The 13885-nt window shown below is 46.0% G+C and overlaps 2 protein-coding genes across 2 annotated transcripts; one reads left to right on the forward strand and one right to left on the reverse strand.

Annotated features, from left to right (window-relative positions):
* Positions 1-669: 669 nt before the first annotated feature.
* sol1_0 (Prosolanapyrone synthase) lies at positions 670-9112 on the reverse strand (the record flags this gene model as incomplete). The annotated part of the gene is made up of 10 exons (XM_031153062.1): positions 670-1815; positions 1867-2035; positions 2094-5172; positions 5218-5545; positions 5595-6009; positions 6128-7488; positions 7535-7850; positions 8020-8275; positions 8324-8989; positions 9043-9112. 10 exons carry the CDS (start codon positions 9110-9112, stop codon positions 670-672), a joined length of 7806 nt encoding a protein of 2601 aa, XP_031002392.1.
* Positions 9113-10423: 1311 nt separating this feature from the next.
* azaG (FAD-linked oxidoreductase) lies at positions 10424-12269 on the forward strand (the record flags this gene model as incomplete). The annotated part of the gene is made up of 5 exons (XM_031153063.1): positions 10424-10759; positions 10812-11028; positions 11099-11487; positions 11542-11936; positions 11993-12269. The coding sequence occupies 5 exons, from the start codon at positions 10424-10426 to the stop codon at positions 12267-12269; spliced, it is 1614 nt and encodes a 537-aa protein (XP_031002391.1).
* Between the last annotated feature and the right edge of the window lie 1616 nt (positions 12270-13885).

Below are 13885 nucleotides of genomic sequence, written 5' to 3' on the forward strand. Positions count from 1 at the left end.
AAGGCAGGCTGTCCCGCGTTCTGGATTCCGAGCCATTCCTTCATTTACGTTGCTGAAATTCTATACCCAAGCACCTTTGAACACCTGAATCCTTTGTCAAGAGCTTTGGAGGCCAGAACTTGCTTGTATTTAGATGAGATAGTAAATACTTGGAGCGGAGATGGGGATTCCAAGCGATCACGCCACGTGAAATTACTCCTGGTACATACATTATGGGTTCTAGATTTGCGAAAGTGAAGTGCACCCGTAGTAGAATCATTGCAAAGATCAGATCGTTTCAGGAATAACCAGAATGCTTTTGATAGTTTCAGTTGTCTTCGGGCCTTTCATAGCTAGATCAAGCTTAAAGTACCCATTAGCAAGAGGTGTAGTTGCTACTTGAATTGTATTGCTAGCAGAAGAGCTCCTATCTGCGTGTTCACTACTATACCACCTCTCAGCTCGAGCTTAGACTGCTCCCCCGATTAGGTCTTTAGATAGGGTTGACGATTATGTCAGTACCAGAATGACTGCGTGACTTTGGTTTCACGTTAGACGCGATATCGATACAACTAACACCATGAGGACTCAAGCCAACAACATAAATATATTCAAAAGCTATACGTCTATAGAGGCCCCGATCTCTTTCTATCGGCCATTCACGTCAGAAGAGAATGCTCTCTAAATTCACTATGTTTCTACTTTCACCTCCGCCTCCTCGGCCAGCCTCTGAACTGTCATGGTCGCACTCAACAGTTTCAATAAGCTAACCTCTCTTCCAAAACTTGAAAAGAACCAATTCCGCAACTCCGCTGCAATCATACTATCAATGCCATAATCATTGATCGCCTTGTCCACGTCTACCTCATCTAGTGGAACGTAAAGTAATCGGGAGATCTTCATCCGGATGCGATCTAGCGTCGAACCTTCCTCTTCATTGGATCCTTTGGCACGTTTTTCAAGGGCTCCAGATGCCAGAAACGAGGTGGCTTGAATCAGATTCTGGAAACGGGGGTCACGAGCCCAGAGCATTTCCGAGAGCGGGTATTTTTGATCAACTGTTTGCAGGCCCGCTGGCTCGATGCCCACGAGAAGATGACCGACGGACTGAGCATCATAATGGAAAGCTAGGTCCGCAGTATCGGTAGGAGTTGGGGGTAAGATACCAGCTTCGCAATATTGCAAGAACTCGTCCTCATCGTTGCCATAGAAGCCGTTGCGAATCATTGCTTGTTGATACTCGGGCATGTACGATACAATACCGATACCAAGCACCTGACTCAGTGCTAAGCTAGTACACGGTAATCCTTGTGCTCGACGATGGCGCGCAAAAGCATCCAAGAAGGAGTTAGAGGCCAAGTAATTGCTTTGCGTAGCCGTTCCGAAAATGACCGTCCACGAAGACCAGATCTCGAAGAAATCTAGTGGTTCAGATTTCAGTGCCTCATGCAGGTTCAAGGTTCCGATTACTCTTGGTAGTGCCGTTGCGTTAAATCGTTCCAAGGACATTGTCTCGAAGAGGCCATCTTGTAGCGTAAGGGCACCTTGTACGACGCCTTTTATTGGCAAGCTGCTGCTGCTGACAGCCGCTTTAACGTCAACGAGAGACGTAACGTCTCCTTTCACGATGGAGATATTAACTCCCTTAGACTCTAGCCCTGCAAGGAATATTTTGGCTTCATCCTTTGCAGCGCCAGTACGTGAGAGGTAGATGAGATTGCGGGCACCCCGTGAGACAGCCCAAGCAGAAAAGCTGCGGCCGAGGCCACCTAGGCAGCCAATAAGCAGGTAGGCGGCGCTTGGGTCAAATGTTGCAGTGAAAGGGCTACGTTGTACCTGTATTTGTTAGTGTTTACTTTTTTAACATCGATCTTATGGAAAACATACTGTAAGAGCCTGCTCTGCAGCATGGTCATAGTCGACTAGGATCTTGCCAATATGAGAACCCTTAGTGAAAGTCATAAATGCCTTGTCAATCTCCGAAACATGAAAAGTCTGCAGCGGTAAAGCTTTGATGTGGCCTTCCGCTTTCAACTGCTGGATGGTTTTCATCAGACTAGTCAAATATTAGCTTGAGCATCAAAATAGATCATCAGAAGCAAAAGGTTACTTACTTTGCAGTCACCTGCGGTTTGTTCAAACTCATGACTTCAAGGTCAAACGAAGTGAACGTGGCATTTCGTCGGAATACATCCAAGCTCAAATTCCCATTGTCCAGGACTTCTGTTCGTCCAATCTCCACGAATCTACCGCAGGTAGCAATGCATCGCCAGTATTCATGCATGAGATCGCCGCGCGAACTGCACAAAATAACATCAATGCCTTTGCCACCGGTCTGCTCGAGTAGTTTCTTTGCTGTGAAACGATCACGGGAGTTTAGGATGTGATCCTCCTCGATCCCGTAGCCCATACTCAACAGCTCTTGCTTCTTTTCTTCCGTGCCGACGGTTGCAAATATCTCGGCACCAATCATACGTGCTATTTGGCAAGCAGCAAGGCCTACACCTCCAGTCGCAGATTGAATGAGCACACTTTCACCCCTGCTTAGTCGACCGAGATCCATCAGACCGTAGATAGCGGTTCCGAACGCAATCGGGAGCGTGCAGGTTCCCTCAAAAGTATCCCCGTCTTCAAGGCGCTGGCAGAATGCCGCTTTCTCTCGAACAAAATTCCCAAATTTTGCGAAAGATTGGCAGTACACCTTATCACCAATTTTGAAATCGCGAACGGTGCTTCCAATTTTCGTGATGATTCCTGAGCACTCGTCGCTAATAGAGTCGGAATGGTGACGACCAGTGAGAACGGCAATATCTTTATTGTTGACCCCAGAAAACTTGACCTCAATTTCGACTGCATCTGGAGGAAGTGATGTGGTGAATTCAGGGTCTTGCTTGAAGTAGAGCGTACTCAAGACACCGGGTTTCTCGATTGCGAGTTGGAGAGGGGTATCTTTCAACTCATGGAGGGAAATCTGCTCGGTGGTGAAATCTTTATTCCCAATGGCTTTACCTTTCTCGTTGAGAGTATCATCAGCGGTCAGTCGGCTGATATACAGAACGCCATCCTTGTATCGATACTCCGAATCTTTGTTGATGTTCAAAGAATCTGCTACTCGGTTCTCAAGCTGAGAGATAAGCTTGAATACTTCGACGTCGGATTCTCCAGGAATTTTATCGAGGTCAAGGATACTGAACCGGAGGGAACTTCGTTCAGTCTTCATGCCCTTAGCAAGACCGGAGATCATGGCATGTAAGGGTTCTTTGCCAATCATGAGATCTCCTTTGGTAACCCACAGGGAAGATGTTGAATCTTTGATGGCTGTTTGGAGGGCTTTCCATTCCTCAGGCGTGACATCGATGAAGAATGGATCCGTGATCTCGACAAGGAAAATAAAGCGATGAAAGCGAACATTCTCGATATTTTGAATTGGTATGATATCCACTGCGATGCCTTGCGTGATCTTGATATGGCTAGCCAGTGCTTCAATGAATGGGGATGGGGCATGACGGTAGATAATCGTGGTGCCTTCATGTAGAGGTTCTTTGATCGCCTTTGGTATGCGTGGCTCTACTCCTATGGTGGTGGCACAAATCACGGTCGTAGAGACATTATCTCCAAGATAGTCGTCCAAATAAAAGTCAAGACCCTGAAAGCCAGACGCTGGTAAGACAGTTTTCCAAAGTGGCTTAGTCAAGAACGGACCATCGTATCGTGGATAGCTGGGATCATATTCTGCCTTCCAGAAATCGCTGAAGGTTCCGAGGACCAGACCAGCACTGAGCTGAGGTTGGGTCAATTCGAGTAAGATCATCTTACCACCAGGCTTAAGGACGCTCTGGATATTAAGCAACGTGCTTTTGATATCCGAAGTGGCATGGATGACGTTGGATGCAATCACGACGTCCCAATCTTGCTCGTAGCCCTGGCTTTCAGCGCTTCTTTCCATATCAAAAGAGCCAAAAGTCATCCCATGAAATCTTGCAAATCTTTCTTCGGCGCCCGAGAGAAAAGATGTTGTAGTATCCGTAAAGCGATATTCTTGGTATTGCCTCCAGGGAGTCTCGCCCTTGAGTGCAGGCAATATTTCGTTGGTTGCACTTCCTGTACCCGCTCCGACCTCTAGAATTCGGAGACCAGGGTTATAATGGGTATAAAGTGCTACCGTGGAAGCCAACCTCCGATTACCTTCGCGATAGACTTGGCCTGTTTCGTAGTTGTCGAGAAGCAGATTATCTTGAAGTGCGACTTGAATACCAGTCTTTCTTCCTGCATAAATATCTGCAAGATTATTGTAGAGATGGCACATGAGTCGAGCCTCCGAAGACCGTGGAAGCAGAAGATTTGAGAGCCGTTCAATTTCTTGTGCGCGAAATTCGTCTGTATATTCAGTAATTTTTTTCGCGTCAGAATTTGCGTCACCTTTTGCAGATTCCAGTTTTTGCGTCGTCCAGTCAAGGAGCCTCTGCAAATGGAGCTCCTCTGAACCTTGTTGAAACACCTCTGAGCTTGTAGCTTTGAAGTGTATGAGTTGGTGTAAAGCGAGATAGTTGAGCGAAGGGATAACAGCGTCCATGTTCAGAAGCACTGGTGGATACATCTGCTCCATGATGGTTGTTGTAAGGTGTTCAAACTCGGGTTTCCATACAATACGACTGTAGGGCGATGGATCCTCAATGAGCCTGGGGGCCGACTGGTCAGATGCTGTTAAAAAGATATTGTTTGCCTCGAGCATGCGATTTCCCCCGGCACCTAGCAGTACAATTTCGGCAGACAGTCCTCGAACGCCCTTCAATGTGGCACTGGCATAAGATTGGGCACAAGTGTGGCTTTGGCTTGCGATCTGAGGCCAAACCTTGATGCTCTCAAATGCGGTAGGCATGAAAGCTCGTTTGAACTTTGTTGCAACGCTCTTGTGCGCTGCAAGAATGGAGAGTTGCATGCTAGCATCAAGTGTGGCAGGATGTATAATATATCTCGATTCGCCTTTCATTGTCTTTGCAGTCGGCTCCAGGCCAACTTGCGCTTCGCTCATGTTACTCTCCCCTGCTGCGAAGATGTTGGAGAGACCCTGAAACATAGGTCCATAGCAAAGTCCAACTCGTGCGAAATTCTGGTACCATTGAGAAGCGTTGATTATCTTCTTGACCGAGGCAGCAGCCTGAATCTCTTTCACGACTCTGCTTGCAGGGAAATCTTTTGGTGTCAGGATTGTACTTGCAACATGCTAGGTCAACTTACTGTGTTTTTCAAAACTAATTTCTACCAGGCCACGGCAGTGCTCGGAGAATGTATCATTTCCTTCTTCACTTGACACGGAGGTCAGGACAAATTCAAATAGCCAGCGGTGACGAGACACGGTATTTAAAGAGGCTGGTCGTAAGGCAAACAGAGTTTCGATGCCACGGTCATCATCTGGCACAATCAAAGCCTTGGATAGGCTAACATCCCGGATATCGTAATATTCCACATCAGTGGCATTATAGCCTTCCAATTCAACAACTTGAGTTGCTGCCTCCAGTACCAAGCAGAGGTAACCTGTGGAGGGAAAAACGATGTCTTTTACGAGCTACATCAAATGTTAAACGTGATCCAGAAAGTATGGGCCTTGCACTTACCCGATGATCCTTGAGCCATGGGACATTGTTCACACATAGCAAGTTTCGCCATGTTGGCTCGTTCTTATTTGCACCTGGTATGCGACTCCCGAGAATATCATGTCGGGGGTGCATGCGCAGTCGCCACTCCCTAGTCCATCGGTTCTCGAAAAGTGTGATTTCCTTTGGATACTGCCATTGGTAAGGCGGTAAATCAGTGATGGTTTTACACAATTCATACTGATTCTCTGCTCTGCCTTCAGCGGCGTTGACCCGAGCAAGATCAACGTTATATCCTCTATTGAACAAGTTACCGGCAAGGGTGAGTAAGTCGTTCACGTTATCGCTGCCTCTGACAATCGCCGTAAGATATTCTGGAAATTTGGTTTCACTGCCTATCGCCTTGGAAAGCTGTCGGAGGGGTCCCTGAAGGGCGCTGAGACTGAATTAGTATAATTTCCTCGAACAGTCGCATAGTTCATTTCATAAAACAGTAGGTGCAATATCTGTTCTAGAAGAAGGAATGTAAACCAATCGAACAATAAAAAGCTCACCTATGTGGTCCTACTTCGATAAGAATATCCACGGATGCCTGCGTTACCATTTCTGATACAGCTTGATGGAACAGAACGGGAGACTCCAGATTCTTACGCCAGTACCTGGAACCTAGCAAGGACCAAGGCGCTGCTTTGCCAAGGACGGATGAAAAGAAGACGGCTTTATTGAGTGGGCTTGGTGAACGCCGCTTCAGAGATTTGACCGCTGTACTCTTGGGCATTAAAGACTCGAGCTGCTTCTCGTAGTCTGGCCCTAAAGCTTGCATGTGGTGTGAGTGGTAGGCGTTATTGCTTGTAGAAAGCGCACGACAGAAGATCTGCTTCTGATCAAGTACCCCCTTGAGTTGAAGCATTGCGTGATGATCACCGCTCAAGGTATAACTTTCAGGGGAGTTATGGCATGCAATGGTGATTGCGCCGTCATATTCATCGACCAGGGGTTGAATTTGGGAGATGGAACCCCCAACAGCCATCATTAGCCCTTTCGTAGTGTTTTGGGCAACTGACTTCCCTCGCAGGTATGCGGTGATCATAGCCTCTTCTTCGGTCAAGAGCCCAGCACTATAACATGCAGCTATCTCCCCAGAGGAATGGCCAACCACTGCTTGAGGCGTCACACTCCACTTAGAAAGCAGGTTCACAAGTCCAATCTGGATTGCTGTCACTAGAGGCTGCGAGAGTTCCGCGTTGTTAACTAAGCTCTGCTCAGCATTTTGATGCAAAGCGTCCTCAATGCTCCAGTCTCGGCCTAGAGCTTCGTCCAGATCGTCAATGCACTTATCAAGCCTCCGAATCGTCGCGAGGAAGCTCGGATATTCTTTCATCAATGCTTGTCCCATCTGAGGCCACTGCGCTCCTTGTCCTGTGAACACAAAGCCAAGAACAGGCTCGCCGGCAGAACGTTTCTTAGTAACGCTAAGTTTCCTGTCCGGAAGTCCTTGGACTGATTCGTCAACATCCGTGATAACAAACGATCGGTAATTTAGCAAGGTGCGCCTTGCGCTTAGAGTGTAAGCAACATCCGTCAAGCTCCAACTGGAAATAGTCTTCGCCAAGGCATCATAATTCGCTTGGAGAGTCTTTTCATCATGTGCTGAAAATGGGAGTAGGAATCGGCTTTTTCGAATTTGTGTCGGTCTGTGGCCATTTCCGTTCAATTTGATTTGACCCCCATTACTTATGCCGTTGGTGTGGCCGTTGGTGTGGCCGTTGGTGTGGCCATTGGTGTGGCCATTGGTGCTGGAAAGTCGTGGAATTCCATTCTCTTTGGCGAGAGCCTCCATACTCGAAGACTCCTGACTGGCCTGGTGGCTCGATCTATATCCAGGTAGAAGTGTCTCAACCGATTCGATGATGGCCTAGACGAGTCAGTCTCCATGAACTTGAGAAATCAGATATACTCACATGCGCATTTGAGCCTCCGTAGCCAAATGAGTTAATACTTGCTCTTCGAACGGGAAGATCCGGCCATGGAGTGCTCTTCATGACGATTTTTAGTCGCCCGTCTTTCAAGTCCACGTTTGGATTGAGATTTTCGATGCCGATCGTGGGCGGGATGACACCTCGTTCTATTGCTAGCACAGCTTTCATAATTCCAGCAATACCACTTGACGGCTCACTATGTCCCATGTTACTCTTGATTGAACCAATCAATAGCGGATCGGAACCAGTCTTGACATCAGAGAACACTCTTCCGATTGCTGATACTTCGATTGGATCCCTATTAAAGTTAGTTTTTGCTTGAAGAAAATAGGCAAGTGCCATTATGGAGCTAGAAAAACGTAGCACTGATCAATGTAAAAGTAGACTTTCAATATCCCTCACTACTCGAGATACCGAAAATCATGATCAATGCCGGTTTATCTGCCTGCCATTGATCGACCACTTACCCAACCGGTGTTCCTGTTCCGTGACATTCGAAATAACCCGTGAGCGATGGATCGAGACCACCAGCACGTTCATATGCTCGTCGAATACAAGCTTCTTGGCCATCGGGGCTTGGGTGTGTAATGCCACCGGTCCGACCATTGGCATTAAAAGAAGTCCCCCTTATCACACCTCGAATAGGATCGCCATCAGCCACAGCCTGAGAAAGCTTTTTGATAAACAGAGCTCCAATTCCATCAGCACGAGCGTACCCGTCGGCTATGAAAATTATTAGTCCTGCACTCCATGAATCGATTCAGTACTCACCGCGGGAGTCAAACGTATGACAAACCGAGGTTGGTGAAACAGCACCGAGAACAGATGAGAATATTTGGCATTCTGGGGTCAATATCAGGTTGGAACCCCCGACAACGGCAGCTGTACAATCTCCGGTCTGAATAGCGGTACAAGCGAGATGAAGTGCGTAGAGAGAACTCGAACATGCCGTGTCGAGCGTCATGGAAGGGCCTTTGAGATTGAAGATGTAATTGATCCGATTACTAAGAATAGTAACACCACTACCAGTGACCGAATACGGCATTGCGTTCTCAGCATCTCGGTAATGCATAAGCTGGTGATCATAGTTGAAGTTACCCATGAAAGTTCCAGTGTTTGAGCCAGATAATTTATGTAGGGGAACACCAGCAGACTCGAAAGACTCGTAGACTACCTCTAGGAGTTTTCTTTGGGCTGGATCCATAGTGAGAACTTCCTTGGGATGAATGCCGAAAAAGCTGGCATCGAATAATCGAACGTCTTTCTTCAAGAAAGATCCACCTTCAGTCTTGAATGAACCGGGCCTACTTCCATCAGGGTGATAGAAGGCTTCTCCATTGATTCTTTCCTTTGGAAACTTGCTGTAAGAGTCCCTTTCTGCCTGGAGAAAGTCCCATAGTTGGGAGGGTGTCTCCGAATCACCTGGCCAGCGGCATCCTAAAATCCATTATTATTATGCTCTTCGCGATACCAGAGAAAGGTGATCTTACCCATGCCAATTATGGCAATGGGGTCCAGGGCCTCCGATGCATGTGGTTCTGTAACTGCGATAGGTGCCATTCCGAACGCCTGCAAGTTGTCTATCAAGTTGAGTTGATTGCAGCTATAAGCTAAGTCGAGTAAACCCAAGCAGATGTTAGAGAGAGTTGCTTGTTACGTTTAGGAAAATTCCAGAATCATCAAAGAGGAACTTTGTGCAAGCGGCAGTTTCTAGATTAAGAAGTACTTGCAATCTATAGCAGAACTTTAAACACGTCCAATTGACCTTTAATACCGAGATCCCTTATGATCACCTTTCCCGTCTATAGTTACGGTAAGCGAATGCTAGATTGTATTATATAAGCATGACAATATTTAGCACTTCGTCCTCTTTAAGTAATTCGGGTCTTAATGTGCCTAAATTTTCAAGTCTACGGAGTATAGAGGTTAAGTATTATTACAAGTTTAAAAGAATAAGTATTAAGTTAGCCTAATATGGAATTATATTCAAGATATTATATACTATTTTGGTTACGCTTTATTGATCTATATCCTGAAAAGGCTTAGCGGCATATACACTATTTTCGATTTGTGATAATCAACTACTGTACCTCCGTAAAGTCATTCGCACTACATATCATGCTCTTCTCCTCATATTCTTGAAATAAGAGCCTTGTACAGAGTGCCCTGCAAACGTCATGTTTGTGATAACCGGGATTACTCGGTACAATCTTCTTCATTAGGTTTGAAATTTTGAACTTCTAACCTTCCTAAACTGCCAAGACGGTGATTATTTGCATGATAGGAGCAAACCTAGTTTCATTGGCAGATTGTGACTTGCGATCTGACAACCGCGTTGCAGAATGACTGCATAGGCCATTGTCATGCCAGGAAAGATGTACTTTCCCCCCACCATTAGCACTGTGGATTCTTCACGTGAAGAAAACATCAGGCTGGCAAGGGTATTTCTAAGGAGTCTTGTTACTTGACCCCTGTGGAGACTTTTAAGTACCCTCGCTATAAGTAGTAGACTAGTTTTATTGGGTCTGCAAGGGTATTTTACCACTAGTCTATATAGGTTCCTACGTTTTATGGGGCGTAAAGGATTATTAACCTTTATTGAGGTGGCGGGGTAGTATACGAAGCACATAGTCATGCATAATTATTAAGGCTACATCTATAGATTTAAGCTGCTTTGAGCGATTACTACTAGAAGTCAGTCAGATGATGAATTATTGAAAGAGACAAAATTACGGCATTCCTTTTGAGATTTGTGAAATGCTAAGCTGCTTTCAAGTTTTCTTTTTCCAAAAGCGAAACCGTACATCTTGCGTCCTAGTATCATCACTTTCGAGGAATTACTACGCAATCTCAAATCGATTACTTCACATCATGTTAATACAAAATGTCTTGAGATGGAAACTTTTGTTCTCCTTGAGTCTGTCTTCATGGACTACCCCTGCTTTCGCAGAAAATGCATCTGTGGAATACTCTCCGTCATCCCAGCTTATTTGGAAAGAAGGTGCTGAGGGAGAGCATCTGGATACCACCACTTATCTGAAATTGTCTCTTAAATATGAACTTCAAAAGCGACTATCACCAGAGGCTCGCATTGTATTGGAAGGGGACGAGGATTTTTCCACCTTTGACGCACGTTATACGAATTATAAGCGGCCAGCTTATATTATTGCCGTCCAAGTGGCCCAAGAAATGGATGTCGTTGAAACTGTGAGCTCTTTAATCTCAGTGCTATCTTGTACACTAAATTGATGTTCATCAGGTGAACTATGCACGTTCCAGAGGAATTCAATTTGCAGCTCGATCAGGAGGCCATTCTTTGACTACATCTCTTCGTCGTCTGAAGAATTCTATCGTCATTGACATGCGTAATTTGAACAGCGTCAAATACAACAAACAAACTCAACAAATGACTGTTGGTGGCGGTATAACAACTGGGGAATTTGCGAACGCAACCTTTGCACAAGGGATGGAAGTGAGTAAGTTAGACCTGATCCCATGGATGTAGAGCTTAGAAGACTATTTCTTATCATTGCTGACTGACTCAAGCTGTGGGTTCGTGCCCGTGTACCGGCGTTCTTGGAATTTCGCTCGGGGCAGGAATCGGTAGACTTCAAGGAAAGTATGGCTACCTGAATGACAACATGGTTTCCCTTCGTCTGCTCCTCGCAAATGGAACGATAGTTGTGGCTTCTGAAACAAGCAACCCGGAACTCTTTTGGGCTGTTCGCGGAGCGGGACACCAGTTTGGGATTGCACTGGAGGCTACGTACCAGGTATACCCGCAACTTAACGATGGAAAGCACTTCATTGTCGACTGGGAGTTTGAATTGGATCAAGTGGAGTCCATCTTTGAAGCTGTTAACCACATTTATAGCTCAATGCCTGCAGAGGTTGCTATCTTCATTATTGGACGACGGCTTGGAAGAAGTGGGAATGTTAGTTGCATAAACAAATTTCCTGAGACGAGACACGTGCTGACAATTTACTAGCCGACAATTAATATTAATCTAGTATATTCGGGTGTCGAAGAGGAGGCAGAACCATTTCTCAAACCTTTCGATGCTTTGTCACCTATCTGGAAGGATTTTCAAACAACCACCTGGGATGCATTACCATGGGCCACATATAATGGGTTGAATAACGTCCTCTGTACACCGGGGGGCTGGGCCAGGTTTCCCATTAAAAACTTCTACGGGGCAAATGTCAAGAAGTACGACATTCCCACTATGCGTGCTTTCTTTGATGGCTGGCGAGACATGAACCTCAAATATAGTGGTGAAGCGTCTTTCAGTGTTATGTTTGAGACATTTCCCCAACAGCGTGTCCGTGAGATACCGGATGAGACCACAGCTTATCCATGGCGCAAGGGTTCCGATCATTTTCTGTATAGTTTCCCAAACTTTCTGGTTGAGAGGCTGTTCAAGGCTTACATTGAGACAGCATGATTGAGGGCGCTTACAAAGACACGACCCACGAAGATGTAATAGACGAATGGTTATCGAAACAGCAAGACGCTATTATCGGTACTTCGGGCTATGGGCGTCTTCAGCAGTATGTTAATTACGGACATGGCTCTAAGGATCCTGCGGAAGCTTTGTACGGTTATGAACCGTGGAGGCTGGAGAAACTTAGACGTTTGAAAAAGGTCTTCGATCCTGAGGGGTGGTTCAATGGATATCAGCCTTTTGTTGAAGGCATTGATCTGGACATTAAATGAATTTTGGATAGCTCGGAACTCGAGGAGAGTTTCTGATGGTTTAGAGTTTGAGTTTGGATATATTCAAGGAGAGATTAGAAACAACGACAAATGATTGTATGCAGTGGAAAATATTTGAAGTATAGAATTACTGGCTATTCGTCTCGATTATTGCATACTACTCAATCCTGATGTAGCGTGGCCCAACCACTGCTATATGAGGCAATGAGTCTGACATCTTTTAAATGGCATGTTTTTTGTTCATCATTTAACATGGGCTTACACTATGGAATAAGCTGGCCATGGTTCCTCGGGGCTACTCGCAAGGCCTCTGATCCATGAGAATTCAAGATCATCTTTCAAAGCAGACAGGCTTCTATTATTTTAGAACGTTAATAACCCAAAGAAACTATTAATCCGGCCTGTCTTACCAAACACCATTTCTGACCTTCAAGCCTCCTATAATATGCAATGCTGCATCATGCACATGAAGCCTTTTAGGTCACTCTGTATGTAACGTCCTCGGCAGTTGTATGTAACAGCTGTCTGCAAGTGACTCATCAGTCTGTTGTCATGGCTTCTTCGTATCACTTTTGAGTTGAAAGCCACAGTGAGAAGAGGTGCAAGAGGGACACTACAATTTCAGTGATGCGCTGACTCACAATTTGTTACGTCTCTAATTCTCCAATTCTTTGTTTACCTATTTAACAGTTTAAGTCTATCAAGTCCCTCGTCTAGAACTACAGTTGCCATTTTGCATATATATCACGATCACCTTGGTGACATTTGCCTCCGGCCCAATGCCACATTCGGGCTCATTCTCGTCTTCAGAAACTTCATTCTGGCTGGAATTCTGCCGACGATGGGCACTATACTGGCCTGAGCACTCGCATTCAAAGTGCGACCTCTGTTGGGCCCCTTGAGACATTCTTTGTACTGCTGCTGTGGGTATTGAATTGACTGACGGTCTTCTTTGGATATCGGCCTCCGACGTCAGTTGTGCAAGATTAATGCCATGATCCCGGAGCATCTCTAGGCCAGAAAATTGCTTGGACGTGCGTGGAGACTGTGAACTCTGGCTTGTTACGAGCGACAACGTTGAAGCCGGAGAAGGCATTGTGTCAGTGCAGGATTCACTGGCACTTTGGGTTGAGGGGCGAGAAGAGGGTAAGTGCTGCCCTGTACCGTATGAGCCTAATGAAGGTGGTGACGGTAACATATTGGGGCCGTAGTCTCGTGCTGTTGGTGCGCCATTCTGAACACTGCCTTGTTGCAAGTATTCACCTATCTTACCAGATGTGACCCATTCGTTATGTTGGGGAGGGCGATGTTCGAGCACTGTCGAATGCTGTTTTTGGTTGCCCCAAATCGAAGTCGGTTCTCCCATAGGAATCGAAGGCTGTTGTTGCCATAAATTGGTTCCTGGCGAGCTCCATCCCTGGTAATCCTCATTATTACTTCCAGAATGTATGATTTGGCTGATATTTCGGGGCTCGTGCTGCTGCTGGAACTCTGGTTGTTGACGTCCATCATATAAAGCTGACATTTGGGAACTAAAACATCTCGGTTCTGTGCCACCATTCCTCCCGTCAGAGTCAATACTTGACCCAACGTTGCCATACCCGGCGCCTACACCC

This window comes from Lachnellula hyalina (genome assembly GCF_007821495.1).
Source record: "Lachnellula hyalina strain CBS 185.66 chromosome Unknown contig00171, whole genome shotgun sequence".
Lineage (NCBI taxonomy): Eukaryota > Fungi > Ascomycota > Leotiomycetes > Helotiales > Lachnaceae > Lachnellula > Lachnellula hyalina.